This window comes from Dama dama, chromosome 29 (assembly GCF_033118175.1).
Source record: "Dama dama isolate Ldn47 chromosome 29, ASM3311817v1, whole genome shotgun sequence".
In the NCBI taxonomy this organism is placed as follows: domain Eukaryota; kingdom Metazoa; phylum Chordata; class Mammalia; order Artiodactyla; family Cervidae; genus Dama; species Dama dama.
Genome location: NC_083709.1, coordinates 51,243,251 through 51,270,617, shown reverse-complemented (window position 1 = coordinate 51,270,617; position 27,367 = coordinate 51,243,251). Strand labels below are relative to the sequence as shown.

General features: G+C 42.8%; 1 protein-coding gene across 2 annotated transcripts in view; it reads left to right on the top strand.

Moving 5' to 3' along the window:
• DMRT1 (doublesex and mab-3 related transcription factor 1) overlaps positions 1 to 27,367 on the top strand; it is a 91,043-nt gene that overhangs the window by 44,614 nt on the left and 19,062 nt on the right. For both annotated transcript variants that reach the window (XM_061132173.1, XM_061132172.1), the window contains exon 4: positions 8,426 to 8,570. In XM_061132173.1, the coding sequence (XP_060988156.1) occupies positions 8,426 to 8,570 (145 nt within the window). The remainder of the gene's footprint in view (positions 1 to 8,425; positions 8,571 to 27,367) is intronic.

Genomic DNA, 27,367 nt, shown 5'->3' with positions numbered 1-27,367 from the left:
TGTTATATTTAATAGATATATAATTATAATTACATATCATATAATAAATAATATATTAAATGTATATTTCATGTGTTTAAAATTTAATATATATAATTGTATATTATATATATCTAACAAATATATTTAAGTATATAATATATAATAGATTATATTATATATTCATTTAGATTGGGAAAGGTGGCCTAGTTTAGCAGAGAGATGCTTCCGAGGCTGACTTGCCTTGCATGCAGCTTTCTCTGCCTAATCCCTTTGTGAGTGGAACCAGGTGTGTTGATGTCTCTGAGCAGTTTCTTCCTGCGTTGATGATAATTACATTGTGAGGACTCACGTATCTGGTTTCCATCCCACCCCATCCCCGCGGCTGTGAGATATGGCCAGTTACATTTCTCTGGAAGGTTTCATTAAGGATGTCACCATTCCTAAGGCCCTTCCACCTGTCTACAGAGGCGTACGTAATTCTCTCAGATCTTTGCATGTTAGAGAAAGTGGAGAGTACTGTGTCTTGATGGTTATTAACTGAAATTAAAAAATACAAACCAGCTCTTTCACTGAAGCTGTTTCCTGTTGGCTTTTATGTGAACGATGCTTGCATTTCTGCCTGGCTCCGTATGACTTTGGTTGGAAAGTCAGGGTTTGTGGTTTTCGATTTGTGAATGAGACAAATACAAGTTTTCTAGCTCTAAAGGAGCTAGAAAATCCTGTGTAAGTTTGTGGTTTAGGAAAAGTGAGGAAAGCACTGGGCTGGTCCCAGAGGCTGGTTCCAAATGAACCCCCTTCTCTTTTGTTAACCCCGGAAATGCATAAAACCCTTCCAGTTTCCAGGAAAAGGAACCGTTTTCAGAGTTTTGTTTTTTCTTACTATGTACCTGTTTTTAAAGGTCCTTATTTCCCTTCACCTAATTCTTACACCAATGTCTTTCAGACATTTTAGACCAAGATCCACAGTAAGAAATGTTTTATCTTGTGATCCAGTATATATTTGTACCTACATACAAACACAAAAATTAAAATTTCATAAAATAGCTCTTTCCATATTGTAGGCAGTGAATTCTCATATTTGTTTAACTTTATTTTATTTCATTAATTTTCATACTGTTTTAAAAAATATGTATTTGCTTGATTGCAGCGGCTGAATTATTTGGGGCCCGTTGCGCTAGTGGTAAAGAACCCGTCTGCCAATGCAGGAAACACAAGAGATGCGGGTTTGATCCTTTGGTCAGGAAGGTCCCCTGGAGGGAGGGCATGGCAACCCACTTGAGTATTCTTGCCTGGAGAATCCCATGGACAGTGGGCTACAGGTGGGCTACAGTCTGTGGGTTGCAAAGAGTCAGACACGACTGAGCAACTAAGCATGCACGCACGAAGGGTCACTGTGTAAGGGAGTAAACTGCCCTGTCTGTACCACTGATGCTGATGGGAAAACAACCAACTGAGCAACACAAGTTTTAGCAAATTAATTGGACTTTTGTAAATGTGGGGATATTCACATCTTTTCTCTTCATTTTTTTTTACTAAGGACAATCAAAATGGACTGCTAATAAATGCAGTTGTAATCTGGTTTCATGTGCAATTCCCATCTTTTAAAGTTTATAAAATGACGTGAATTCCTATTCTATGTCTTCTCCAGAGTTTATGATTTTCACATAGTTCATCTTATGGTGTTTTTATGTTTTAAAATCTCTGTTATTAGTCCTGCCTGGAATTTAGCTGCTTTTCATCTGTCCTTTCTGAAGAGCTCACCCACGTCAGTTTTGTTTGTTTTAGCATGTGTCATAGCTTTAGCTATGTGTCATGTGTCGTGTGCTTTAGCAAGTCTGAAACTTCGGGCAACATTTTCAACACCTTAGATTTATCATTTCTTATTTGTCCTCTCTACTATGTTGCATACACATGCTTCCTCTCTGTGTTTTCCCCCTCCCATCTCCTCTCAGGAGGAAGAGCATCTCTTCCATTTCTGGACAACCATTCTTATGTTCTCCAGTATCTAAGCACTGACCCTCAAACACAGCTCCTTCCCCCTTTGAAGGAGTGCACCGGGCCAGGGGCCTGAGTCCATACAGGCCAGTCTCCCTGTGCTTTTCTCTTCCTGGCTTTAGGGAGGGAAGTGGCAGGCACTTCATAATGTAGCACCTTAGGGAAATCGAGGTGGGCCCTGCAGAGGAGGTTAACTCCTAATAAAGTCAGGAGAGAGAACTAACCTCCAGGGAAGCAAGAAGGGAGGAACGGAGTGTAGCTGTGGGGAGTCTGCTTGTGGCGCTGACTCAGCACTGGGCTGGTTGATATTTCAGTAATCTCTGAACTGTGTGTATAACAGCAATCATATAAAAATAACTCCTTCCAGATATGATGTGTGGGGTCTGAGAGGATAAATCAGGTGCCTGTTTAAGAAGGTGGATGGGCATTTGCCTCTCAGGGGAAGCACCTGGCCTAGGTAAGGTCCTTGGACTAGGAGGACACTCAGTGTGTGATCAGGCATCCCATTCAAACAGTTTGAAAAGAAGCTTCTGTTAAAACTAAAGGAATCCAGGCTTCCCTGGTGCTCAGTAGTGTAGAATCCACCTGCCATTGCAGGAGACACAGGTCAGTCTCGGATCTGGGAAGACCCCACATGCCATGGAGCACCTGAGCACGTGTATCACAGCTATTGAGCCTGTGCTCTAGAGCCCACGGACTGCACCTGCCGCATGCTGCAGCCTGAAGCCCGCACACCCTAGAGCCTGTGCTCTGTAACAAGAGAAGCCGCCGCAATGAGAAGCCCTACAACAAAGAGTGGCCCCATTAGCTGCACCTAGAGAAGAGCCCTTGCAGCAATGAAGACTCAACACAGCCAAAAATAAATAATGATTATTTAAAAGAAAATAAAGAAATCCTTTAATGGGGGCAAAAGTCAGTCCTAACCTCCACTCTTAACCCCACCAGAAGACCTATAATTCCAGCATGTGAAGCTTTCTTTTGTAGGAATTTTTCTATTCTTAAAACCAAAGGTTTTGCAATTAGGATTATTCTTTTTATTTATTAATGACTGAAATATTTACTATATCACATTAAATGGAAAACGATGATCACATACAATTAAAATGTTATATAAACACTTTGAGACTATTAAAATAAAGTACTAAAGCAAATATAATCATATTTGTGCATCTTAAAATTACAGAGCTGGGGTCTTAGTTTTGTATGCTATAACAACCCTGTTTTCTTTTTTTAGAATTAATTTATTTATTTTAATTGGAGGCTAATTACTTTACAATATTGTGGTGGTTTTTGTCATACATTGACATAACTCATCCGTGGCTGTACATATTTCCCACCATCTTGAACCCCCCTCCTTGCAATTAGGATTATTAACCTATATAGTCCCTCTTCTTATGAAGACCATTCCCTTTCTCACCAACTCTAATTCTGTGCAGCTCAGCCCTGCTTGATATAAACTGGACCAGTACTTGGTCTTGAGGAACCTCTTTTAGTCGTTCCCTGGGTGGAGTGTTTGGTTCAGTGTGAGACTAGGCTCTTCCTATTTGAAGTGTTAATAGACCACCAGTGAGTAGTATTTAGAATTTTTTTTTTTTAAAGGAAGTGGGGTCTAACATTCTTACATTCTGTTGAGGTTTTATTGTTATTATTTAGAAAAAGGGTGACTGAGGTATATAAGAAGGAAACCTATGGTTCTGATTTACTGAACTGTATGTTCTCAACAGTTTAATAAAATATAACCCAAAGCTCTTAGGTTTTCCTCCGGGGATAATACTAATACCGTGCACGTTCTCCACCAGCCCAGCTCCTATCCGTAGGTCATACTCTGGTTCAGAGACCTGGGGTGGGTAATAAGATTATAAAACATGCCTGTTGCTTGCCAGCTACCACATGCTAATAATAATAGTAGCCATAATTCACTGGAATCCAGGACTTTTAGGTTTTACTTGGCTTGTTTGTTTAAAGGAATAAAAAAGTAAAATCTTGAGGAGAAACAAGGGGGCATTGCATAAACGAAAGAAAAATTGCATCCTTTCAGGAGAGCTGAACAGTACCTTTTGTTTGTGAGCACCTTGTGTCCTTCAGAAGAACTTTGCTGTTTTAGCTGGAGGTGAGGATCTGAGCACAAGGGGGTAGTATTAGGTTAGTTTAAAGCAAGTTTTCTCAAGCTTGGCGCTATCAACATGGCCGGACAGTTCTGTGTTGTGAGGCTACCCTGTGCACTAGAGGATGGTCTCTGCTCACTGGAGGCCAGTAGCAACCCTCCCCACAGAGGATTAGAAGTGTCTCCAAAAGTTGCTAAATGTCCCCAGGGGACACGTTGCCCCCAACTGAGTACTGCTGGTTTAAAGTAAAAAGACGTTTCAGAGATTTCCTTATTTACCTGTTTTTGTCTCTCACCTAGAGTTGCAGACTGTGATATATATATATTTTTTTAAAGGAGTAAGAAGGAAATAAGAAGTGATCTTGAGTTTAAAATCGCATTTTTCCATGCTGTTTTCTGGACTTCCTGGGTGAATCACGACTCAGTTTTAATTTCATGTTGCAGAGGTTTACATGTGCAGTTAAAAATGCATCGAACCGGCTCTCTTGCTTATGTCCAGGTTGTTACATGGGTGGTTATTTGTAGATTATTCCTCTAGGAGCAGGTGAAGTGACTGGGGACCTCAGTAAGTTCACATTTTAATAACCTCAGGTGGAGTCTGACCCTTTGTATCTTTTCCTTCTTTGGCTGAGGTCTTTCATAGCTGTTTTCTGGGAATTTACTGGAGAAATCAAAAGTCTGAGTTCAAAACCTATTTCCAAATAATCCTTGTTATTTGATGCTTTCTTAGTTTTTTTACATTGAAAGTTACTTTTAATCGGAAGATAATTGCTTTGCAGTGTTGTGTTGGCTCCTGCCAATCAGCATCATGAATCAGCCCTAAGTGTGCACATGTTCACTCCCTCTCGAACCTCCCATGTCCCATTCCACCCCTAGGTTGTCACCGAGTACTGCGTTGAGCTCCCTATGTTATACAGTAACTTCCCAGTAGCTTTGTGTTTTACATATGGTAATATATATGATGCTTTCTGAAAACATAGAAAAGGAATTAAGGAAAAACAGACATCTGAATGGATTTTGAAATTGTGTTTGTTTCCTGGTAAGATTTAGTTGAAAGGAAAAAAAAAATCCATGGTTTATCTGAATCTCTTTTCAAATATTATAGACATTGGGATTGGCAGCAGTTGGTCAGTCTGTTTGTCAGACTTAACCTTTTGTAGTTTTTACTTGATACTGGGGATTTCATAACTTCTCTGGGTGTGGGAAATACGTAGGTAATCCCAGAACACAGGTGTCACAGTGGATTTACCTGGAGAGCTTTGAAAAAACCCAGGGCCCAGGCCACATCCCAGACCATTGAAATCTGATGCTCTAGGGGTGGAACCAAGGCTTAGATGCTGGGTCTTCAGCCTCCCTGAATTCTAATGGGAGTGAAGGTTGAGGACTAGGGTGCATTTCTGTAAATAAAGTTTTACTGGAACATAGCCATGCCCATTCATTTACTGATTTTCTAGAGACCCCCATAACTTGCAAAGCCTGAAGATATTTACTCTTTGGCCATTTACCAGAAAACACTTGCTGACTCCTGCTCTAGTGAAAATTTTTTTAAAAAACTTTACAATAAAATTCGTAGTACAAGAACAAGATTTGGTACTTTGCAGAGCCTTCAGGGTCAAATCCCATCAGGGTTTTTTTTAATATATAATTTTATTTATTATTTTTTGGCTGTGCTGGGTCTTGGCTGCTGCACGTGGGCTTGTCTCTAATTGTGGTGCTTGGGCTTCTCGCTGCGGTGGCTGCTTTTCTTGCAGAGGGTGAGCCCTGGGGCTTCAGCATTTGTGGCAGGTGGGCTCTAGAGTACAGGCTCAGTAGTTGTGCACCGGCTTGGTTGCTCCAAGGCCTGTGGGATCACCCCGATCAGGGATCAAACTCGTGTCTCCTGCATTGGCAGGCGGACTCTCTGCCACTGAGCCACCAGGGAAGCCCTGTCAGTTTTCTTGTACATGGGAAAAACAGAAAATCATTTTCCCTGAAGAACTGACTGTAAGATATTGTGAAACTGGTGCCCAACTCACCACCCAGAGTGGAAGACTGTAGGGGTTACATGAGGGCACTGGACTTAAAAGTCTGCCCTTGTTTCTAACTCAGCGTTCGTTACTTAGACTCTGTGTTTGACTTGACAGAGGGCTATAGAGGCAAAGATGGCTCTTTAATGTAAGGTGTGTTGGAGTTTGTTACTCCCACTGCAGCAATTGTAGATGACAGCAGACCCCTGAAGGACATCCTTTAAATTTAGCTCTGGAGAATTTCATATATAAAAAGAAAAAGAATGAAAAAATTTAAATGCTTTTTACATCATCCCGCCTTTCCTCAGTTCAGGTAGAAAGTTGATGGCTGTAAACCATTGGTCTTCCTTTGGTCACAGCCCCTATGGGCTACAAGCAGGAGAGAAAGGATCCTTTATTTTAGTTCCTTGAGCAGAACTGGCATCTCCTGATTGAGACACAGATTGAGAGCACGTCACTCTGGGAGGCCCCACCCCACACTTACTGAGTCAGAGTCTACTTTTTAACAGAATCCCCAGGCTGTTTGAATACACATTAAGAGCGCCCTGGGAAGCACTAGTCTTAATTGATAACTGTGTCCGTGCAGTCAAATGACCATTGATTCTCACTTTAAATTATTTCATGGCTCCTTAATGGTTTCTGACTTGGAAATAGCCAAAGGGGAAAAACTGTCTGTCTGCCTTTAATGACTGAGTCCAAGTACAGCTTGCCCGCCCTCTTATTTAGGAAAGATTTATATAATGGTAGAAAATGAAAATGAGGTGATAGATTTAGAAGAAATGGCATTTTATATGTATAGAAAAGCAAACTAGAAAGGATAAAGGGAACTTGCCAGATGAACTCCATTTGTGAGGAAATAATCAAGTGGAGTGGAGTCTTTGCTTCTGCAAGAAGAAATAATCCACCCATATTGCGCCAACATCCTCTGGGGAGCAGTAGGGAGGGTCAAAAATGAATGCCTGAAACTTCTCAGATTAGCACAGGGAGTTAGGCCTTTCCACCAAGAGAAGCCATAATGTTCAGCCGTACACATAGCCCTATATCACACAGGAAATTGTCCAGAATTTAGATATTCATAGACAATCTTGAGGAAGCCCAGTACCTACTTTTATCCTACCAGGTTCTGTCAAGTTAGTAGTATTTTCTTTATCATCTGTCTTTATAAAGATCTGATTGAAAAACATGATTTTTGAAATTAGTTTTTAATTCTTAAACAGAATTGGCCTATCCTTGAACAGTCGCAAATTGTTGACTTTTTAAATAAAGTTAATACCATCTGAATTTAGTTTTTTAAAGGCAATCTAAGTAATAAGAGTCTAGCTATTGGTCTGGCTGTTCTTGCTCTGTAGATCTGATCCCACGGTTAGTGCTCACTGTCTGTACCAGCCAGGTCCGTGCAGGGTTCAGAATAATTCTAGTGTTTGTGAAAGTGGCCAGGAAGAGCTAGATAAGCGGGAGTGGGAACCCTGGTTAAGCCTGGCGGTTCCATCTCCTTCGATTTGAATGAGTGGTCAGGATGCTACAGGCACTGCTCCTTACCTAAAAGCTACTTGAGGTCCCCAAGGCAGAGTCTGATTGCCAGAAAAAATTGGGTCAGCTGAGTGTCAGCTGCCACTCCTGCCGGAAGGGAGCATGTGCCTCCCTTCTGCCTTCCAGATCTCATTTCATGTCCTGTTAGTGGAATCCAGATCACCTCCAGAAGCCTGGAGACAGGAGAGCCTGAGAGCCTCAGATCCCAGCCTTGGTTCTTTGCTACAGGAGAGCATAGGAGGGGGCGGGAATGGGCTCTGAGTGACAGCATCCAGTGTGGCCTCATGTTGAAGATAGCAGCTGACTCTCACACGGGGTGTGCTTGTTTTCTTTTTTTTTTTAAAAAACATTCTCTTGATGTGAACACTGAAAGATTAATCAAGGGTAAGATGCCAGTTTTACACACGAGGAGACATGTGAGGGAGTGAAATACTATTTCACATTTTAAATAACTTGTTCCTGATCAGACGTGCTGGTCAGTGTTAGAGGGGGTTGTCTTGGTTCATAAACAGCACTCTCTGATCTTTACTGCCCTGTTCTCTTTTGCACTTAGTAGTGGAGCATCCTGTGACCAGTTGGCATTAGAGGGGTCCTTTTGAGGGGACCCTGGGATAGAAAAGGTTGCACAATTCCAGTATTTCTAGATACTAGAAATAGTGCACTGGAGTCTGTGTACTGGAGGAGCATACTTACTCATGGGTGAGGACACTTCTAACTTTAAGAGATCATTCTGTTAATTTAAAGAATTGGGTAATTCTTGTAACATGTAAGTGTGGTCTCAATATATTCCCTCTTCTTTCTTAAGCAGATGAAAAACCCGGAGAACCGCCACGCGATGAGTTCCCAGTACAGGATGCATTCTTACTACCCGCCTCCTTCCTACCTGGGCCAGAGCATGTCCCAGATCTTCACTTTTGAGGACAGCCCGTCTTACTCGGAAGCCAAAGCGAGCGGTAGGTTCCTGGTTACACGGTCTGGATTTGAGGTGGAGGGGATACCTGCTAGCACGGGGTCTCTGGTCCTCTCAGACAGCTTACCAATTAGCAGCAGTTGGAAAGGTTGTACAAGTATGCTTTAAAGTACTTAGTTATGGAATGATTTTTGCTTTGGTTGATTCTCAGTATCATGTTTCTTTCTGGACACAGAGCGGTAGGAATAAGATATAGAGACTCCGATCAGAAGCCAAAAATATATTTTCTGGAGGATCAGTATGTAATATCAGAGGCCCTTTAAATTTGGTTAAGTCCTGATATTTTTGGTGGAATGAATCTCTGTGTATTGAAGACTAGTTTTCCAAAACTTTTCCAATGTAAAGTTGAAGGTATATTCATCTTTTGCAGGAGGAAATAACATAATAAAACATTTTTGAATACAATAGATCTCAGAGTTTATGCAGTAGCAATGCAAATAACTCTGATATAATGGGTTGGAAATAAAAAATGACTGCTTAACTGACAGAGCACTTTGAAATACACAATTCCTCAACTTCAATTTTAACTTTCTCCCCAGTGTTTACATTGTGATGATAGATAAATCTTTCATGGCTGCTGTGTTCAGGTCCTATTTTTAAGTTCTTTGTATTTCAGCATCATGTTTTGATCTAGAGAAGTAAGGAGCAGTCACAATTCAGGAAATCAGGGCAATAGTGAGTTGGGAGAGAAACCCACTATTAGAACTTAACTCTGTACTGGACAAAAGAAGCTGGTTTTCTGGATAGGTTGATTCTCTATTAAGAACTGGCTTCTTTGTAAAATGAGTGTTTAGAGAATGAAAATTAGAACCATGTTTTGATTTCCAAATTCAGAACAGTGAAGTATAGAAAAACTGGAAAAGTTACCCTTTATTTTCCATACTAAAATAAAGGGTTTTGTTAGTATGGAGTACATAGTTTGCGGGGACTGACAGTGTGAACTATGGAGAGACTGAATCACATTTTGTTGATTACTCTTTGACGTTTATTAATAATCACTTTTTTTCAGGAGTGGACAAGCACAATTCTGTTTTTTAAATATTCAGGCTATTTAATATTTGCCCATGTGGTCCTTTTTATACTCTGTGTTTGATTCTGTAATTTGAATTATAAGATCCTTAAGGACAGGGGACATCTTATATACCTTTTTAGCTGCTGTGATGTCTGTTTGTTATTCTTAAGTTTGAGGGAATGAGTGAACAAAGGGATATGATTTGTAGTAAGTATGATTTGTAAGTAAGCTTGGTCTTTAAGAAGACACCATCCCAAAACAAAAGGTCAGATTCCTAACTCATTGTCTCAAGAAGCCAGGGCACAATTTCGGGATGAAGCAGTTAAAGAAATGTTTGTTCATATAGCAAATTAGGACTGAAACTTACTTTCGAGAAGAAATTGCCCAAGCTCTTTGCTCTAGGAATAATGGAATATTTTTAGAAGCACTGGCATTCTGGAGACAGAGGTGTAAATTCAGAGCAAGGCAGTAAGACAAAAAGATAAGAGGAAATTTATTAGAGCAGAGAGGAAGGAATTTGGAGAGGCACAGTGGACATTTAAATTTATGGCAGAAAAGGAAGAGACTCAGAAGGAGAGAGGTTACAGGGGAAAAAAGGAAAAAGAAGACCAGCCACCCTAGTGTCCATAGTGAGAGACTGGGTCAATAATACCTAAAATTTCCTAGAACTTTTCTGGCGATATGTGTATTTGAAAGTCTAATGTGAGGATACCTCAGGCATAACCTTCTGGTCCTTCTCTAACTCACTTGATAATTAATCAGGAGGGGCAAGCTTCAGACATGAGGGAAATAGCTAGGAAGAAATGCAGTGGAATCTCAGCAATGTCTACTTTGAAATTGCCATGAAGAAGGAGAATATGAATTAATAGGAAATCCAAGTCTCAGATTATTTTTTAAATAATGGCTTTATAACTTCCAAATATATGGTGTCTTGGGTTTCTACATTGCATGACACTTTTACAGAGCATGTGGGAAGGGACGGGGAAGGAGAAAGTTATGGATCAATAGGAACACCCCAGGATCATCTCCTGGGGTATCAGTTTTATCATCGGCACAGATACAAGTCGGGGCCGTTTACACCCTCTGGTGAGTGGGGTGAGGCTGGTGACAGGATGTGGGGACAGGGATGGGGCATCAAGATAGTTATTTGTGAGAAGGTGGTAGAGGCTGGCTGATTACCAGTTAACATTTATCAATTCTCCCAGGTTTGAGTTGAAGTCCTATGGTGGGTTGCATTAACAAATAATGATTTGTAAATAGTATATCAATTATCTTATGTGGGGACTTATAAGTAATTTGAAAAACAGCTTTTTCAGTAGATTTAATGTTTTGTTTGTAAAGTCTTAAGTATATATTTATCCACTAACTCCATTTTTCTTTGGTTTCTTTAAAGGTAAGTTTAAACCTCTCTTTGCTAGCTAAAGAAATGTGTCCAAGTTCAAGGTTTTCTTATGGTTTTGTTGAAGATTGTAACATGAAAATGAAAGGTAGAGAGGGAAGGAATTACAGGGGAAGTTTTACTTTTGCTGTGTTGCTTCTGTTTAATGTTTTTCTTTGCCAAAAGGCTAGGATCCATTCTGTCTGCTTCTGTGTCCTGAGAAGTATGAGGACATAGGTCAGAAATGGTGAGGCCTTGGTGTGTAAGCCTTCGTGAGCCATTGCAGGGACGTTAGCTTTTATGTCAAGTAGATGGGAATCCCCTGGAGGGTTTCCAGCAAACGGGTTCATGTCTGCTTGGGTTTTTAAAGATCACTCTGGCTCTTCTTTAAGAACAGACTGTAGGGGTGCATGGTAAAGGCAGGGAGACCAGCTGGAAGGCTCTTGCAGTAATTCTTGCAAAAGACGGCAGTGGCTTAGTCGGGGTGGGAGTGTGGGAGGGTTGAATTCTAGGTGCATTTTAAAGATAGAAACAAAAGATTTGGTGATGTATTTAGGATGTGACATAAAGGGAGAAGTGAAGGATGACTCTGTAATTTTTGATCTGATCAAGTAGGAACTTGAGGTTTCCACTTACTCGGGTAAAGAAGTCCATGGGAAAAACACATTTGCAGGAATTAGGAGGTTAATTGTGCACATGTTAAGTGTGCTTCCTGGGTGGCTCAGACGGTAAAAAAAAGTCTGCCTGCAGTGCAGGAGACCTGGGTTTAATCCCTGGGTCGGGAAGGTCCCCTGGAGAAGGGAATGCCTACCCACTCCAGTATTCTTGCCTAGAGAATCCCTCAGAAAGAGGAGCCTGGGAGGCTCCAGTCCATGGGGTCGAAAAGAGTTAGACACAGCTGAGCGACTTTCACTCAAGTGTGAGATGTACGTAACTCATCCAAGTGGATCATCAAGTTAGGGGTTGGATGAATGAAGTCTGAGGTTGAGGGCAAGTATCACTGTTGGAAATAAAACTTGAGAGTTCAATGTGTAGGTGTATTTGAAGTTAATGTGGTAGGATCACCTGGAGAAGTGAGTGTAGACAAAGAATAGAGGACCGAGGATTGAGCTCTGAGGCCTTCCAACGTTGAGAGGTTTGGTAGATGAACAGGACCAGCAGAGGGTAGAGTCAGGTAGGTACCTTCTCCTACCCATGAGTTAGGATGAAGGTATTTTGGGAGGCAGGTAAAGAAAGCATTTCAATGAACCAGCTAAATAATAATGGTAGATAAGTTGAGATGAGGACTGGAATTGACCATGGGCTGTTGAAAGGTAGAAATGATCAGGATGATCAGTGGCTTGATGAGTGGCCAGTGTGGTGTGGAGGTGGGGACCAAAGCCTAACTGTGCGTTCAAGGACACACGGGAGAGAAGTGTCCGGGCAGTGAGTGTAAACCGCTCCGGAAGGAGTCTTACTGGGAGGGGAACAGTACCTGGAGAAGGTGGTGCGTTCAAGGAAAGTCCTTTGTTCTTTTTTAAAGAAGCAGGTTATTATAAAGATAAGCTGGTGTAGGGTGTGGTGGGGGGGCTGCAACTGTCCAGAATGATAGCAGTGGCTCTTGAGTAAGCAAGGTTGGGGGGATCCCCAAGGACACCCCCTCATAGGGCAGGGGTCCCAAGGTAGGGGCTGGGCGGGTTTTGTCAGTGGTCTAAGAGGAGATCAGCAAAGGAATTGAGAGTAAACAAAACCTTTACAGCAGCTTGACAAAGCAGTTCTGTCTATTGAACAATAAAAAACTGGGGCTGGTAGTTTTTGCCTTTCACTTTTCATAATTCATTTTTACATTGAAGTAAAATCCACCTGACGTAAAATTAACCTCTAACCATCTTAAAGCGTACACTTCAGTGGCATTTAGTAGGTCACAGGATTGGCCACGTTCACCTGTCTAGTTTCAAGTCATTTCAGTCACCCCACAGGGAAACCCCATACCCGTGAAGCCATCACTCTGTATTCTCCCTTCCACTGTCCCTGTTAACCACTAGTCTGCTTTCTTGTTTCAGTGGATTTACCCATTCTAGGTGTTTTGTGTAGATGGAAGCGTAATATTTGGCCTTTTGGACTGTCTTCTTTCACTTAGCATAATTTTTTCAAAGCTTGTACAAGTTGTAGCATGTATCAATACTTCATTCCTTAGTATAGCCTAATTATATGTATGAATATACTGTATTTTGTTTATCTGTTAATGGATATTTGAGTTGTTTCCACTCTTTTTTGGCTGTTGTTAATAGTACCGCTATGAATATTCACATACAAGTCTTTGAAGATTTGTTTTTAGTTCTTTTGGGCATATATTCCCAGGAGTGGAATTGCTGGATCATATGGTAATTCTGTGTTTAATTTTTTGAAGAGCCTCCAAACTGTTCCCTACAGTGGCGATACCACTTCACATTCCCACCACAGTGTATGTGGGGTCCAGTTTCTCTAGCTAAATAACACACTGTTTTCCATTTTTTGCATTATGATTCTAGAAATTCACTTTAATTGTATTTTATAAAAGCATCAGATTGTGGCAGACTGGAAACTGAAAAAAGGATTTCAACAGAACAGGTCCCTCCTTGCAGATAATTTGAAAAATACTGACCTAGTATCCAGGTGGAGGGCTGGTTTGTTTATGTATGAATGTAGCCAGGTCAGAGTAACAGCTGCAAATTGTTTAGAAAGTGGTGGTAGGAGCGTTCTGGAAATGATCCTTCCTCAACTTGGACTAAAGAGGCAGTTTCCACAGTAATACTGCTTTGTTAATAGATGCACACATGTCTGCAGGTGGGTGGCATTTCATAGATGTGAAAGTGTTAGTCCTCAGTCCTGTCTGACTCTTTGTGACCCCATGGACCATAGCCTGCCAGGCTCCTCTGTCCATGGAATTCTCCAGGCCAGAATACCAGAGTGGGTAGCCATTCCCTTCTCCAGGGATCGAACCCAGGTCTTCTGCATTGCAGGCAGGTTCTTTACCAGAGAAGCCCCTTCATATCTGTAAACTGGCATTTTTCTCTACATATTGACTGCTTGAGTAAGTTCTTAGAGTATATGTGGCTGGCCAGCATTTTCAAAGAGGTTTAGATTTAAAATGGTAAAGGTGAAAATACTTAGATATGTTTGTCTATTTATCTTACAGTCTCAGTTTGAAAGTCAGAATTGTTGCATCTTCTGGGTCTTTGGCCTCTCCCAGTTCAAAGAAGTGACAGGCTCCTATGCAAACCCACCCTTCCTTACATTCAAACTCTGCTTTTTTTAGGAGACAGAAACACAGTTGAGGTGCTTATTTTCTATAACGAGCTGTTTATGTAAAAGTCCTCAGACACACATAGGACATGAGCAGCTCTGTGAGGCCAGGGGCAGAGCGTTTACAGTTCACCCAAAGGTCAGATGGCCAGGGTCAACAGAAAGGCCTCCTGAGTTGAAGGCCTCATGTTCCTTTGTGATATCTGGGCAGCTCACAGAGGCCTCTGTGTGCCCCAGTAGGATTTTCTGAATGCATTCAGCATGGACAGTTTTGTAGGCCAGATCTAGAAGTGCCTGATTTCATTGATGGCATATGCTACCTTCCCCACAAGTCATCGTGACTAAACGTGAAGTGGTTGAACTTTCATTCCATAGAACGAACTTTCTTGATGTTGTGGATCAGAGTTGGATTTCAGCAAAAGATGATGAGGTTGAGCCTCCTTGTTTTGCAGGTGAGAACAGTCAGGTGACACACAGGCTTCTGTCTTTTTTTTTTTCCTTTGGCTGCACGGCTTGTGCAGGCTCTCAGTGCGAGGGCAGAGTTCTAACCTCTGAGCAGCCAGCAAATTCCCTTCTGTCTTTTCTGACAACTTCTTTTCCTTCCTCCATGAGACAAGAGAGTGCTGATGGGATGTTGCCATGTATTCTGTGTAGCATGCTGCCTTTTGACAAGGCCACCCCCAGTCTAGAAATAGCAGGCAGTTCCCAGGGCCCAACATCAGACTGAGGAACGTCAGACTTGCTCATGAAGGAAGACGTTCACTCACTGCAGCACTTCATCAGGAATTATCAGGATGTATTCTCACGCTTGGTGGGCAGGGAGCGAGCGAATTCATTCATCCTTGTATATTCCTCCAGGTGCCTCCCAAAGTGCCATGCTCTCAGAACTCCTAGAAATTTCATGGTTTCTCGTATGAATAAGGAACTGACCTCTGGGTCCTTTCTGCAGGTGTCTCCCTGACCCAGAGTTGGGGATTCTGATAAAACACTTGGTGAAATAAATAGGTCATGGAAAAACATGGGGTGCAACCCCCCAGGCTGCAACATATCCTGGACTTATATCATGTAAAATCTTCTCTTTGGAAAGCTTGAATCTTGAAGACTTAAATCTTTGAATATGATGGATTTTTAATTAATAACAGCCCTGCCTGAGAAGTCAAGAGAAGCTTCACCTCTCTTGAGGCGAAGAGAGGCCTGGTGGAATTGCAGGCGGGGTGCTGTGCCACCTCTGAGCCAGTCTGCAGTGCTGAGGAAGAGGTGTAGACATAGGAGCTCAGCTCCCGGAACCACTTCCGTGGTCACTTTCTGCTGCTGAATCCTGTGGTTTCTCCTTCCCTCTTTCCTTTTCTCACAAGCACGTAACTCTCACACTGTCTGTAACACCACGCCCTGTGTGTGTTGTGGGGATAGTGCATTTAAGTCTCGTGGTCGTAGTAGTACCCCCATTTAGCAGATGAGGACATTGAGACATGGAGTCAATGCCTGTGAAGTAGGGAGGAGAAGGGTTCCTCATTTCCACGCCACAGGTGGAGAAGCCGAGAAAAGTGATGACTGAGCTGGTCAGAAACCCCCAAAACAGCCTTTGAAAACTCACAGGGTATCAGGTGTGGTATTTACATTACTATTTCTAATGCTGACTGTAAACTTCAAAACATGTTTATCTCTTGATTAACACGGTAAAGTCAATGTTTGATTTTTGTGGTGATATTTGAGTTTTTTTATTTAACAGGAGAGAGTAAAGTGCAATATTTGAAAAGGCAAATATTACCAAATTAAATAGCTAGTTTGTTAGCTTTGAAATTTAAAGTGCAAATAGAAAACGACTTTTTAAAAGTTTTTTCTCCCCCCCTCCATGGACATGATTATTATTTTAAAATTAGTGTGAATAAAAGGCTTGTTGATTTTCCCCAGGTAATTTTTTTCCCTTTGGCTGTGTCCATGGCAAATGGGATCTTAGTTCTCTGGCCAGGGGTCAAACCCATGGCCCCTGCAGTGGAAGTGAGGTACCTTAACCACTGGGCTGCCAAGGGAGTCCCATCCTTAGATAACTTCTGAGAGAAACAGTACTTTATATTCTGCGTAGTCGGTCAGTGGCTTATCATGAGGTGGAGTTTACATTTTTGGTTTGTCTTTTAAATACAGGGCACTTTTGCTGAGGTCTTCCTTTGGGCTAAAGATTGCAGTCAGTAGGGAACATGGAGAGAGCAGAGCTCTGGAAGGCACAGTTTTAGGAACTCCCAAATGTCCTGAAAGAACCAGGTTGAACACATGACTAGACACTGCTGGCCCATGTTTTCAGGGCTCGTTTTATCTTGATGGGCTGCAGATGTGACGTCAGGCCCCTACCTGTCTGCTCAGTGCAGGGAACCCCATCCATCTGTGGGCACATCACACCCCATCAAGTTTGCTGATTCTGTTACTCATTCAGTGACCGCTTGTCTTTAAAAATCCCGAAGAGCAGAGCTAACACGGGTGTGAGCTTGGATGGACAGTAGCTGCTCTGGGCAGAGTGTCCTACATGATCACGTGTGAGATGTCCTCACTTGAATCTGACGTGACTCCATTGGGCCTCAGCAATTTTTCTCGGGCACAGTGTGGAGTAACTCCGGAGTTTATGTTCCCTCCTCAGCTCCTCAGAGGCCCAGCCCAGGCCAAGTACAACTTGAATAACCTTCAGGAAAGCTGTGCTGTCCTTCTGTCGGCCGCTGTCTTTGAAAATTGCCTCCAGAGTTAGTGAGCAGGAACAGTTAAGATTTACAAACAATGATGAAGCTTGTCATGCATCTTTCACCATTCATCATCCAGGTGCCGTGCCTGGGCGGTGAAGTGTTCTTCATAAAAACCAGCTCACTGTGAAATACACCTCGCTGCGGTGTTTACTGCTCTGAAGCTCGTCAGCGGCCCTTTATAGTAAATCCAGATTGCGATGTGACATTACAGTATATCATTGCCCGGCGCGGCGGGGTTTACACTGCGAATGAGTGCAGTGCACACCAGATGAGGTGTCCAAATTGAGTTATGTCAGAATTTGGCTGTTATATGGGGATAGCTTTTGTTTTCCGAACACTGAAAGTTAGCTTTATATGTATTTATATTTATATATAGGCATATACTTCCCATCTTGCACGTATACATGGGTATACAGTATATGCTGGGGTCAGGTTCCAACTGGGCTTCTGCTATAAAGAATGGTGACCGGCTTTTATGTCCCTTCCAACTGTTGTTCACTGAAATTGGCATCAGCGGAATCTTTGGGGGAAACTAGAGTAGATGGTTATTTCATGATAGAGGTGGTTTCATTTTGCTGTGTGTAAAGTGGTCATATTTTCCATTCTCTCTTATACACACAAAAAAGGCCCCTCTTTCCTGGGATTATGGTGGCACTGGAATGATCCCTTGGCAGGGGGTGAAGAGAGGAAACAACACAGGACCGGCCTGTCGCTCTGAGCACGTGCACTTGGAGGAGGGCTCTGAAGTCCGCTTCTTGTTTATTATTTTTTAGTGGGTATCAAAATCCTAGTGCTGCCTCTGTTATCTTGAAAGATGCTGCTTCCAGGAGATTTATGGTGTTTTAGCTGAAATCGGCAAAATAAAAGAGCACACTGAATTTATGGCATGATCAGGTTTATTTACATTCACCCTAAAAGTGCCAATATTAAAAATGAGCTCCATAAAAAAATAATATTCAGAGATAACAGCAGGCCCTGCAGTCCCACGATCATCTTAACTCGCATATTTTTAACTTTGCTCTTCAGTGTAGCAGGGTTGTCAGGAGAGCCACTGTGCGGTCTTCACACACCTGGCACTGCACTGAATCCAGGGCCTCCCCTTCTACTTCCCAGATCTAGGGCAGGGGTCCCCCCATTCTGGATGCAGAGGTGAATATAGCCCTCCCACCAGTGTCCGCTCGTCTTCCTGGCTATGTTCCCTCTTGGTTGCAGGGTCTTACTTGAGATGGATTAATGGTGCCACATCTGAGCCTCCCAAAGTGGCACAGGACACTGTTGCAGGGAGAGATGGGACCGAAGCCTCCCACTGACCAGGGTGCCTGAGGAAGGAGAGAGCAGTTGCTTGTCAGCCCAACGCCATTGCTTCATTAGGGTTGTAAGATTAACACAGGTGTCCAGTTAAGCTTAAATGTCACGTAATGTCTGTGGTTTATTTTAATGTTTATTAAGTATGTCTGCAGTATTTTATTATGCTAAAAATTATTTGTGTCTGAATCTGGCAACCTCGGGCTTCTCCTGAGTCCCTCTGAACCACCATTTTCCAGCACTGGGGTAAAAGGCAGAAATGAATGGTGGACGGAGGAGAGCAGTACCTTCACTAAGCATATTCAGCAGTTTTAAGAGTTGTTTCATTTACATCTCTACAAAAATAGTACAAGAGGCAGTGCTGATCATGCTCAGAATGCTTTCCTATTTTGGTTGAAGCTCTTTATTGGTTTCTCCATGAAAAATTTCTGGATTATAAATTCTCCTTGCATATGTTAACTGTATTATATCTTCCTCTGTTTAGGTAATTTGTAGGTCTGGATGTTTCTTCTATCATATTTCATAGGCTAGCTCCATTAATATAAGAGGAAATAAAAATGAGCCCACTGCTGCTTAGACTCAAGATGGAAATGTATAGTTTTTGTGAATGTGGTTCAGTTGCACCCTTGTCTTTACCGGACATTGCAGTGAGTTTTGAACAAAACCAGCTCCTGTCTCTTTATTGAGACCTCCCCATACCACACCAGGATGTGAGCCAGTGACTCAAGTCAGTAAACAAGTGCTAGATTCATGGAGTGCCAGTTATGTGTTTGTGGCCCTAGCATTATGCCCAGGAGATGAACTATGGCCCAGAACATGCTGCACTGATGCCTAAGTGTCCCCATATCTTGGGGACACAGGCCCTTCCCTTTGTGTCCAAAGTAGAATAGTCTTGCCTCTAAGCCTCTGCAAGGTGTGCAAAGGAGAAGCCATGTGCCATGCTCTGTTGAGCATTTTCCAGACTTGGTTGATGACTTTGCCGTAAACCTAAGAGAACGTTTCCTTCTCCAGTTAAAGAAGCCAGGATCACAACCAGACTCTGGATAGGTGTGCTACGTACACAGCCCTTGCCAGGCATGCTTCCTGTTTCTTACATGGCTGTCGAGGTGGGATGGCAAAGGAGAAAATGAAAGATATGCCCGTCTGAATGCAGAGTTCCAAAGAATAGCAAGGAGATAAGAAAGCTTTAAGTGAGCAATGCAAAGAAATAGAGGAACACAACAGAATGGGAAAGACTAGAGATCTTTTCAAGAAAATTAGAGATACCAAGGAACATTTCATGCAGAGGTGGGCACAATAAAGGACAGAAACCATATGGATCTAACAGAAGCAGAAGATATTAAGAAGAGATGGCAAGAATACACAGAACAACTATACAAAAAAGATCTCAATGACCCAGATAACCAAGATGGTGTGATCACTCACCTAGAGCCAGACATCCTGGAATGTGAAGTTAAGTTGGCCTTAGGAAGCATCACTACAAACAAAGCTAGTGGAGGTGATGGAATTCCAGCTGAGCTATTTTAAATCCTAAAATATGATGCTGTGAAAGTGCTGCACTCAACATGCCAACAAATTTGGAAAACTCAGCAGTGGCCACAGGACTGGAAAAGGTCAGTTTTCATTCCAGTCCCAAAGAAAGGCAGTACAAAAGAATGTTCAAACTGCCGCACAGTTGTACTCATCTCACATGCTAGCTAAATAATGCTCAAAATTCTCCAAGCCAGGCTTCAACAGTACGTGAACCAAGAATTTTCAGATGTTTAAGATGGATTTGGAAAAGGCAGAGGAACCAGAGATCAAATCGCCAACATCCATTGGATCATAGAAAAAGCAAGAGAGTTCCAGAAAAACATCTACTTCTGCTGTATTGACTTATGTCAAAGCCTTTGACTGTGTAGATCACAACAAACTATGGAAAGTTCTTCGAGATGGGAATAGCACACCACCTTTCCTGCCTCCTGAGAAATCTGTATGCAGGTCAAGAAGCAACCGTTAGAACTGGACATGGAACAACAGGCTGGTTCCAAATTGGAAAAGGAGTACGTCAAGGCTGTATGTTGTCACCCTGCTTATTTAACTTATATGCAGAGTACATCATGTGAAATGCCGGGCTGGATGAAGCAGAAGCTGGAATCAAGATTACCAGGAGAAATATCAATAACCTCAGATATGCAGATGACACCACCCTTACGGCAGAAAGCGAAGAAGGACTAAATTTAGAGCCTTTTGATGAAAGTGAAAGAGGAGAGTGAAAAAGCTGGCTTGAAACTCGACATTCAGAAAACTAAGATCATGGCATCTGGTCCCATCACTTCATGGCAAAGAGATGGGGAAACAGTGGAAACAGTGACAGACCATATTCTTGAGCTCCAAAATCACCGCAGATGGTGGCTGCAGCCATGAAATTAAAAGACACTTGCTCCTTGGAAAAAAAGCTATGCCCAACCTAGACAGCATATTAAAAAGCAGAGATATTACTTTGCCGACAAAGGTCTGTCTAATCAAAGCTATGGTTTTTCCAGTAGTCATATATGGATGTGAGAGTTGGACTATAAAGAAAGCTGAGCTCCAAAGAATTGATGCTTTTGAACTTTGGTGTTGGAGAAGACTTGTGAGAGTCCCTTGAACTGCAAAGAGATCAAACTAGTCAATCCTAAAGGAAATCAGTCCTGAATATTAATTGGAAAGACTGATGCTGAAGCTCCAATACTTCGGCCACCTGATGAGAAGAACTGACTCACTGGAAAAGACCCTGATGCTGGGAAAGATTGAAGGCAGGAGAAGGAGACAGCAGAGGATGAGATGGTTGGATGGCATCACCAATTCTTTGGACATGAGTTTGTGCAGACTCCGGGAGTTGGTGATGGACAGGGAAGCCTGGCGTGCTGCAGTCCATGGGGTCGAAAAGAGTTAGACACAGCTGAGCAGCTGAACTGAACTGAGTATATTGTACTCAACTATAATCTTTAGTACTGACAAAATTGTGCAACCCTCATTGCTGTCTAATTTCTAAGTATTTCCATCATCCTCCAAAGAATCTCCATATAGAGTCACTCCTCATTTCCACTTCCCTCTCAGCCCCTGGATACTATTATTCTACTTTCTGTCTCTATGGATTTGCCTATTTCTGGACATTTCTTATGAATGGAATCATATAATATGTAGCCTTATTATCTTTGACTTTTTTCACTTGGCATAATGTTTTTGAGGTTCATTCAAAGTGAGGCATGTAACAAGGCTTCATTCTTTTTTCTAGCCAAATAACGTTTCAATATATGGAAAGGCTTAGTTTGTTTTGAGTTCCAAAAGTATTGCAGGTTCTGACAAGACTGTTAAACCCTAAGATTCTCAAGGGGAAATACTTGTTTTATATTATTCTGTTAAACTGTTTATCTCATTCTGTTAAACATCTTTCAACTCACCCCATGAATGTCTATAATGAGTAGAACCTAGTGTATGAAATCAAATGACACCTGTAACTGGCGTGCCTAGGTTCCCCATACCCAGCCCACCAGGTTGTGTGATTTTCCTGTTTTGTATTAATACTGTTTACACTAGTCTGCTAGGGCCGCTGACACAGAAGATATGGGGCTGGATGGCTTAAGAAACGGAAATTCACAGTTCGGAGATTTAGAAGTCTGAGATCAGGGTGTCATCAGGGTCTTCTTTGGTCTTCCCTTTGTGTGTACAGAGAGAGCAAGCTCTGACTCCTTTTCCTCTTCTTACAGGGACACTAGTCCTGTCAGGCTAGGGCCCTGCCCTTAGGACCTTATTGTGTAGCTTCGTTTATGTTCCTGAAGGCACTGTCTCTAAACACAGTCACATTGGATGCTAGGGCTTCAGCTTATTACCATAAAGGTGGGACACAAAGTTCAGTCCATGACACTGTTGAAGGGTTAATGTCTCTGAACCTTTTCCTCTTCTTGAGGTTCCTGGGAAGTAGAAGGATGCCGACGTCAGGTGGGCCAGTGTGTATAGACTGAGTAGAGAGTCGTGTCTGGTCTTAACTGCTGACTGTCCAGCTTCGGCTGCCTGTTCACTCGCTTCCCAAGCTGTCCAGCATGCTGACCCCAGCTGGTAGCAGGCCCTCATCTGCAAGCTGGGTCCACAAAGCACAGAGGTTTTTAGAGATGTAAAATGCCACAATCAGGCACACCCCACTCCCCCAAAGCACTTCTTCTCCAGATTGTTGCTTTTCTTTCCTCATCCCTCCCTACTTGGTTTCTTCTTTCTCTCTCCCTCTGAATTTGGGGAAAGAGTTTCTGAGTCCTTGCAATTTTTGCCCTTGAAGTGGTCTGTAACTTTAAAGAATTAAACCCTGATGTACAGCTACAAATAAGACTCCTTGCCACTTTTCCTGGCAAATAAGGTGGATAAGAATTAGGGCCTTTCCACCTAGTGAAATGAATGAGAAAGTATTGCATTGTTTCCTGATGTTATTATGAACCTATTCAAAGGTTGCTTCATGGTAAACTTGAGGTTAGTATTTGTGATTTAGTTAATGTCCCTTACAGATCAACCAAATAGAGAAAATAATCTCTTACTTTATGAAGCACTTTGATGTACATCATCTTGTTTAATTCCAACAACAATCTTCTTAGGTAATAAGAGGACTTTTTTCCTTGACACCAGTTCTAACACAAACTGGGTGTCCTACCATTCAGGCCAGTTTTAATAGTGAGTAGCTGGGGTTAGCCAAGACCCCATGGGTTATGGGCTCAGTCTCACAAGACTGCCCCCACTTCAGATGCCAGCCATAAATGGGGTGCTCAGGCTACACACAGTTCTGCCTGGGCCATTACAGATCTGGGTGTTCCCATGACCTCTCCTTGGATTTGATAGTTCACTAGAATGACTCACAGAACTCTGGAGGACATTTTACTTACTGTTACTATTATGAGTTTATTATAAAGGATATAACTCAGGAATGGCCAGTGGAAGGGATGCCTAAGGTAAGATATGAGGAGAGGGTGGGGAGCTTCTAAGCCCTCCCAGCACCCTGATGTGCTCACCAGCCAGGAAGCTCTGAGAAGCCCAATCACTGAGGGGTTTTTAGGAATAGGGTTCATTACTACATATGAGTGGTTAGATCATTGGCCATCGGCGATTAGCTCAATCTCCAGCCCCTCTCTCTCCCTGGAGGTTGGGGGAAAGGGCTGGACATTCCAAGCTTCTCATCAGGGCTGGGTCTTCCTGGTGCTCAGCCCCCACCCTGCGTCTATGAGTAGCCCCCATCCTAAAACCATCTAGCCCACCAAGAGTCACTGCGTTAGAACACAGAGGCCCCTATCACCCTACTTACTCCAGAAATTCCATGGGTTTTCGGAGCTCTGTGGGCTTCCCTGATAGCTCAGTTGGTAAAGAATCCACCTGCAGTGCAGGAGACCCAGGTTCAATTCCTGGGTCAGCAAGATCCGCTGGAGAAGAGGTAGGCTACCCACTCCAGTATTCCTGGGCCTCCCTTGTGGCTCAGCTGGTTAAGAATCCTCCTGCAGTGCCGGAGACCCGGGTTCAATCCCGGGGTTGAGAACATCCCGTGGAGAAGGGAAAGACTACCCACTCCAATATTCTGGCCTGGAGAATTCCATGGTCTGTATAGTCCCTGGGGTCACAAAGAGTTGGACAGGACTGAGTGACTTTCGCTTTCACTCTCACTTTCTGGGCTCTGTGCTGGCAACAGGGACCAAGTCCAAATATCGTTCTGTGATAACACAGGTTGGTAGAGCAGATATCAATGACCCTGTTTTAGGGAAGAGGACTCGCTGTGTAGACAGCATAGGTGGCAGCCGACCGTGAAGCTGGGAGGTCTTCTCTCTGACTCAGTGTCTCTCTGGTTCACTTTCAACCTCACACTGTCCCACAGGACTGCAACCCTTGTCTTCAGCCCGCCGCCTTGGACCTGCCGCAGCTAGTGCAGGAGCTCCTGGGCACCTAGGCCTATTTGTGTTTAAATCAGTTAAAAGTCCGGTTCCTCTTTCACACTGGCCACATCTCAGGTGCTCAGTAGCCCCCTGGGGCTGGTGACTACCGTGCTGGGTAGGGCAGAAGTAGAGCGGTTTCATCCTGAGTTCTCTTGGGCAGCGCTGTCTCAGACAGGTGAAAGCTGTTTTGTTAGGACTTTTAGAGTGACGAGGTGCGGTGACATAGCCTTTAAACCTGAGATAGAATAGTGACACAGCTACCGCAAGGTCATCAGACACACTTTAGAAGTCTTTTGTGGGCGCATCAGCGCTTATTCAAGTGGCCTGTCAGGTTGAGGGGAAATAATTGACTGGGACTGACTGAACTCTGATCAAGTGTTAGTTGATCTTTGGGTCTAATTGTGGTGCAGGCTTGTTTTGTTTTGTTTTGTTTTGTTTTAAATAACTTGGAAGTAAACTAGAACCTGATTGGTCTTAGTCCAGGAATGATAGTACTTGCCCAGGGTGGAAAACTTGTCTCATGGTCATGGGGCAGCATGTGAGGCTTGGTCCTTGCCAACGATTGCTTACGTTAAAACCAGGAGGGTAAAGTGGCATTGATCCCTTCTCAGATACAGCATTTTCAGATACTGTTTCCCATTCCTTGGGGTGCCTTTTTTCTCTGTTGTTCATGTGCTCTGATGCACAGATTTGTAACTGTGATGAAGTCCAGTTTGCATACTTTTCCTTTTGTTGCCTGTGTTTTTAGTGTCATGACCAGTAAATCATTGTCAAATCCAATGTCATGAAGCTTTCCCATGATGTTTTCTTCTAAGAGTTGGGTTATGACCTGCTTTGAGTTAATTTTTATATATGGTGTAAGATAAGGGTCAAGCTTCATTCTTTTGCATGTGGCTATCCCAGCCCCATTTATTGAAAAGCCTGCCCTTTCCTCGTTGAACCAGGCAGAAGGGGAAAGTGGTGAAAGAGTCAAAGTTGGACACTTGGCCTGTGGCTTTTTTCCTGTGATCATCAGAGAAGAGCAGGCACTGAATAATGAGTGCACAGCACGGGCCTACAGTTGGCAGTTGATGATCCACCTGGATCTCTATGTGTGTGCAAAGTTGCCTCAGTCGTGTCCGTTTGCCAAGCTCCTCTGTCTGTGAGATTCTCCAGGCAAGAATACTGGAGTGGGTTACTGTGCCTTCCTTCAGGAGATCTTCCTGACCCAGAGATGGAAACTGCATCTCTGACATCTCCTGCACTGGCAGGGGGTGGATCTCTGTGGTAAGTAGATTTCCTAGGGTTATTTTTTACTTTTGTTTACTTATCTCACCCTCCTATTTCTACTGTCTTTTTTCCCCCACTCCTTAAAGTGCTGAAATAAAGAATAGGATAACAAGGGAAGGGAATCCTTCCACAATCAGGACCCTAGTGGGTAAAGCTGTGAGAGCAGAAATGCATGTATAACTGGCTGGTTTTCCATTTTTCTGCTTGGTAGTAAAGTTTTTCTAATAGAAAGGAACAGACAAATGTTAATTTTTAAAATACTCTGTTTTAAGGGGTCCTATGAGGCTGCTTGTCAGTGAGAGATGGCAGAACCTCTTTGAGTGAGCCCCAGTGGCAAAGCCATGGAATCCTTTTGTGTCCTGTAGGAATATTCCTAAGGCAACACTTCTGGAGCTGTGAGCAGATAAATAAGCAAAGACGGCAAATGAGAATGCCAGACTGGCTGGCTGCAGCCCGGAGTTGTCAATCACCCCTTAATGTTTACAGAAGCAAAAAGTCAATGTGTAGTTGTTTTAATTTGACACACTCTTGGGTTGAGAGAGTGTAATTGCTGGAGGGGACAGTTAAGTGGCTGTGTGCCTTGTCAGTTTGTCTGGGTCTGATTCCCGTGCTGAGTGCTTTTCTGATGAGCAATAGATTGGGTTAAATACAGACATAATTGCTCGCTTCCGCATATTGGTCCACCACGCCTTGTACTACATTTCTCTCAGCACTTGCCTGAGGCTGTTGGGGTTTACGCTGCAAAGAGAGTCCGTATGTTCATTTTCATGAATCACTGTCGATTTTTGAAAAGCAGTTGTTACAGCGCTAAGTGGAGTGTAATAAATTGCACCCCCTCCAGACCCACTGGAGTAAATCAGAACTGCTTATATCCATCCAAGAGGTCTTCTGAGTATAAATGACTTTTTGTTTACTTATCAAACCAAATACTGTCTCTAGGAAATGGAGGCAAATGATTTGCTTATTTTTTAATCCTATGGATTACATTTTGCTGCTGTTATTCATACCAGAGAGGAAATTCCGTATATAGTTAGTTAAGGAAGTCTCCGCATGCAGTAAATGAAATTATTCCAAAGTTATTTTCCACACCAACTCTGGGTGTTAACCTTGTCTCCAACCACCACTTAAAATGTGCCAGAAAGGCAGTGAGCTCTGAAAAGAGAGTGTGATTTCTTGCCCCAGAAGTTTCTAAGCAAAGAAACTAAATTTGGGAACGTATATTTTTCTCTTCGAATTCCTTGGCTCTGCTTCTTTCTTCTTTTCTTCCTTCCTTCCTTCCTCTTTCCTTATGACTCCACTGGGTCTTTGAAGCTGCACGTGGATTTTCTGTAGTTTCGGAGAGCGGGGTCTACTCTCTTTATGGAGCACGGGCTTTATGCGCTGGGGCTTCAGTTGTTTGTGGTGCATGGGCATGGTTGCTCTGCAGCATGCGGGATCTTAGTTCCTGAACCAGGGATTGAACCTGTGGCCCCTGCATTGGCAGGTGGAGTCTCAACCACTGGACCACCAGGGAAGTCCTTGGCTCTGCTTCTTTATGAAGGAGTTGTGCTACATGGTACTTAGATGTTCTGATAGCTGAGAGAAAATGGTGGACATGGCTGTATTCATTGCTTCTGCAACTTAAAGTGACCAGAGGTCTGAGAGTCTGTGCTTGGGATGCAGATGTTACTGAGTTTGATCATGGTGGCTCTATTATGAAATCTGTTTCACCTTTAGCACTGGTTGGAAGAACTATCTCAGGATTTTCTTTTCTTTTTTTTTTTTGGTTGGGCCATTGTCTTCTTTGACTTTCTTTCCCACGGGGCTTGCCAGGCACATTAATCATGTCTATCTCAGTGACTCACTCATGATTTTTATTTTTATTATACTTTTCCTTTATGCTAAACACAAATAGCAAAA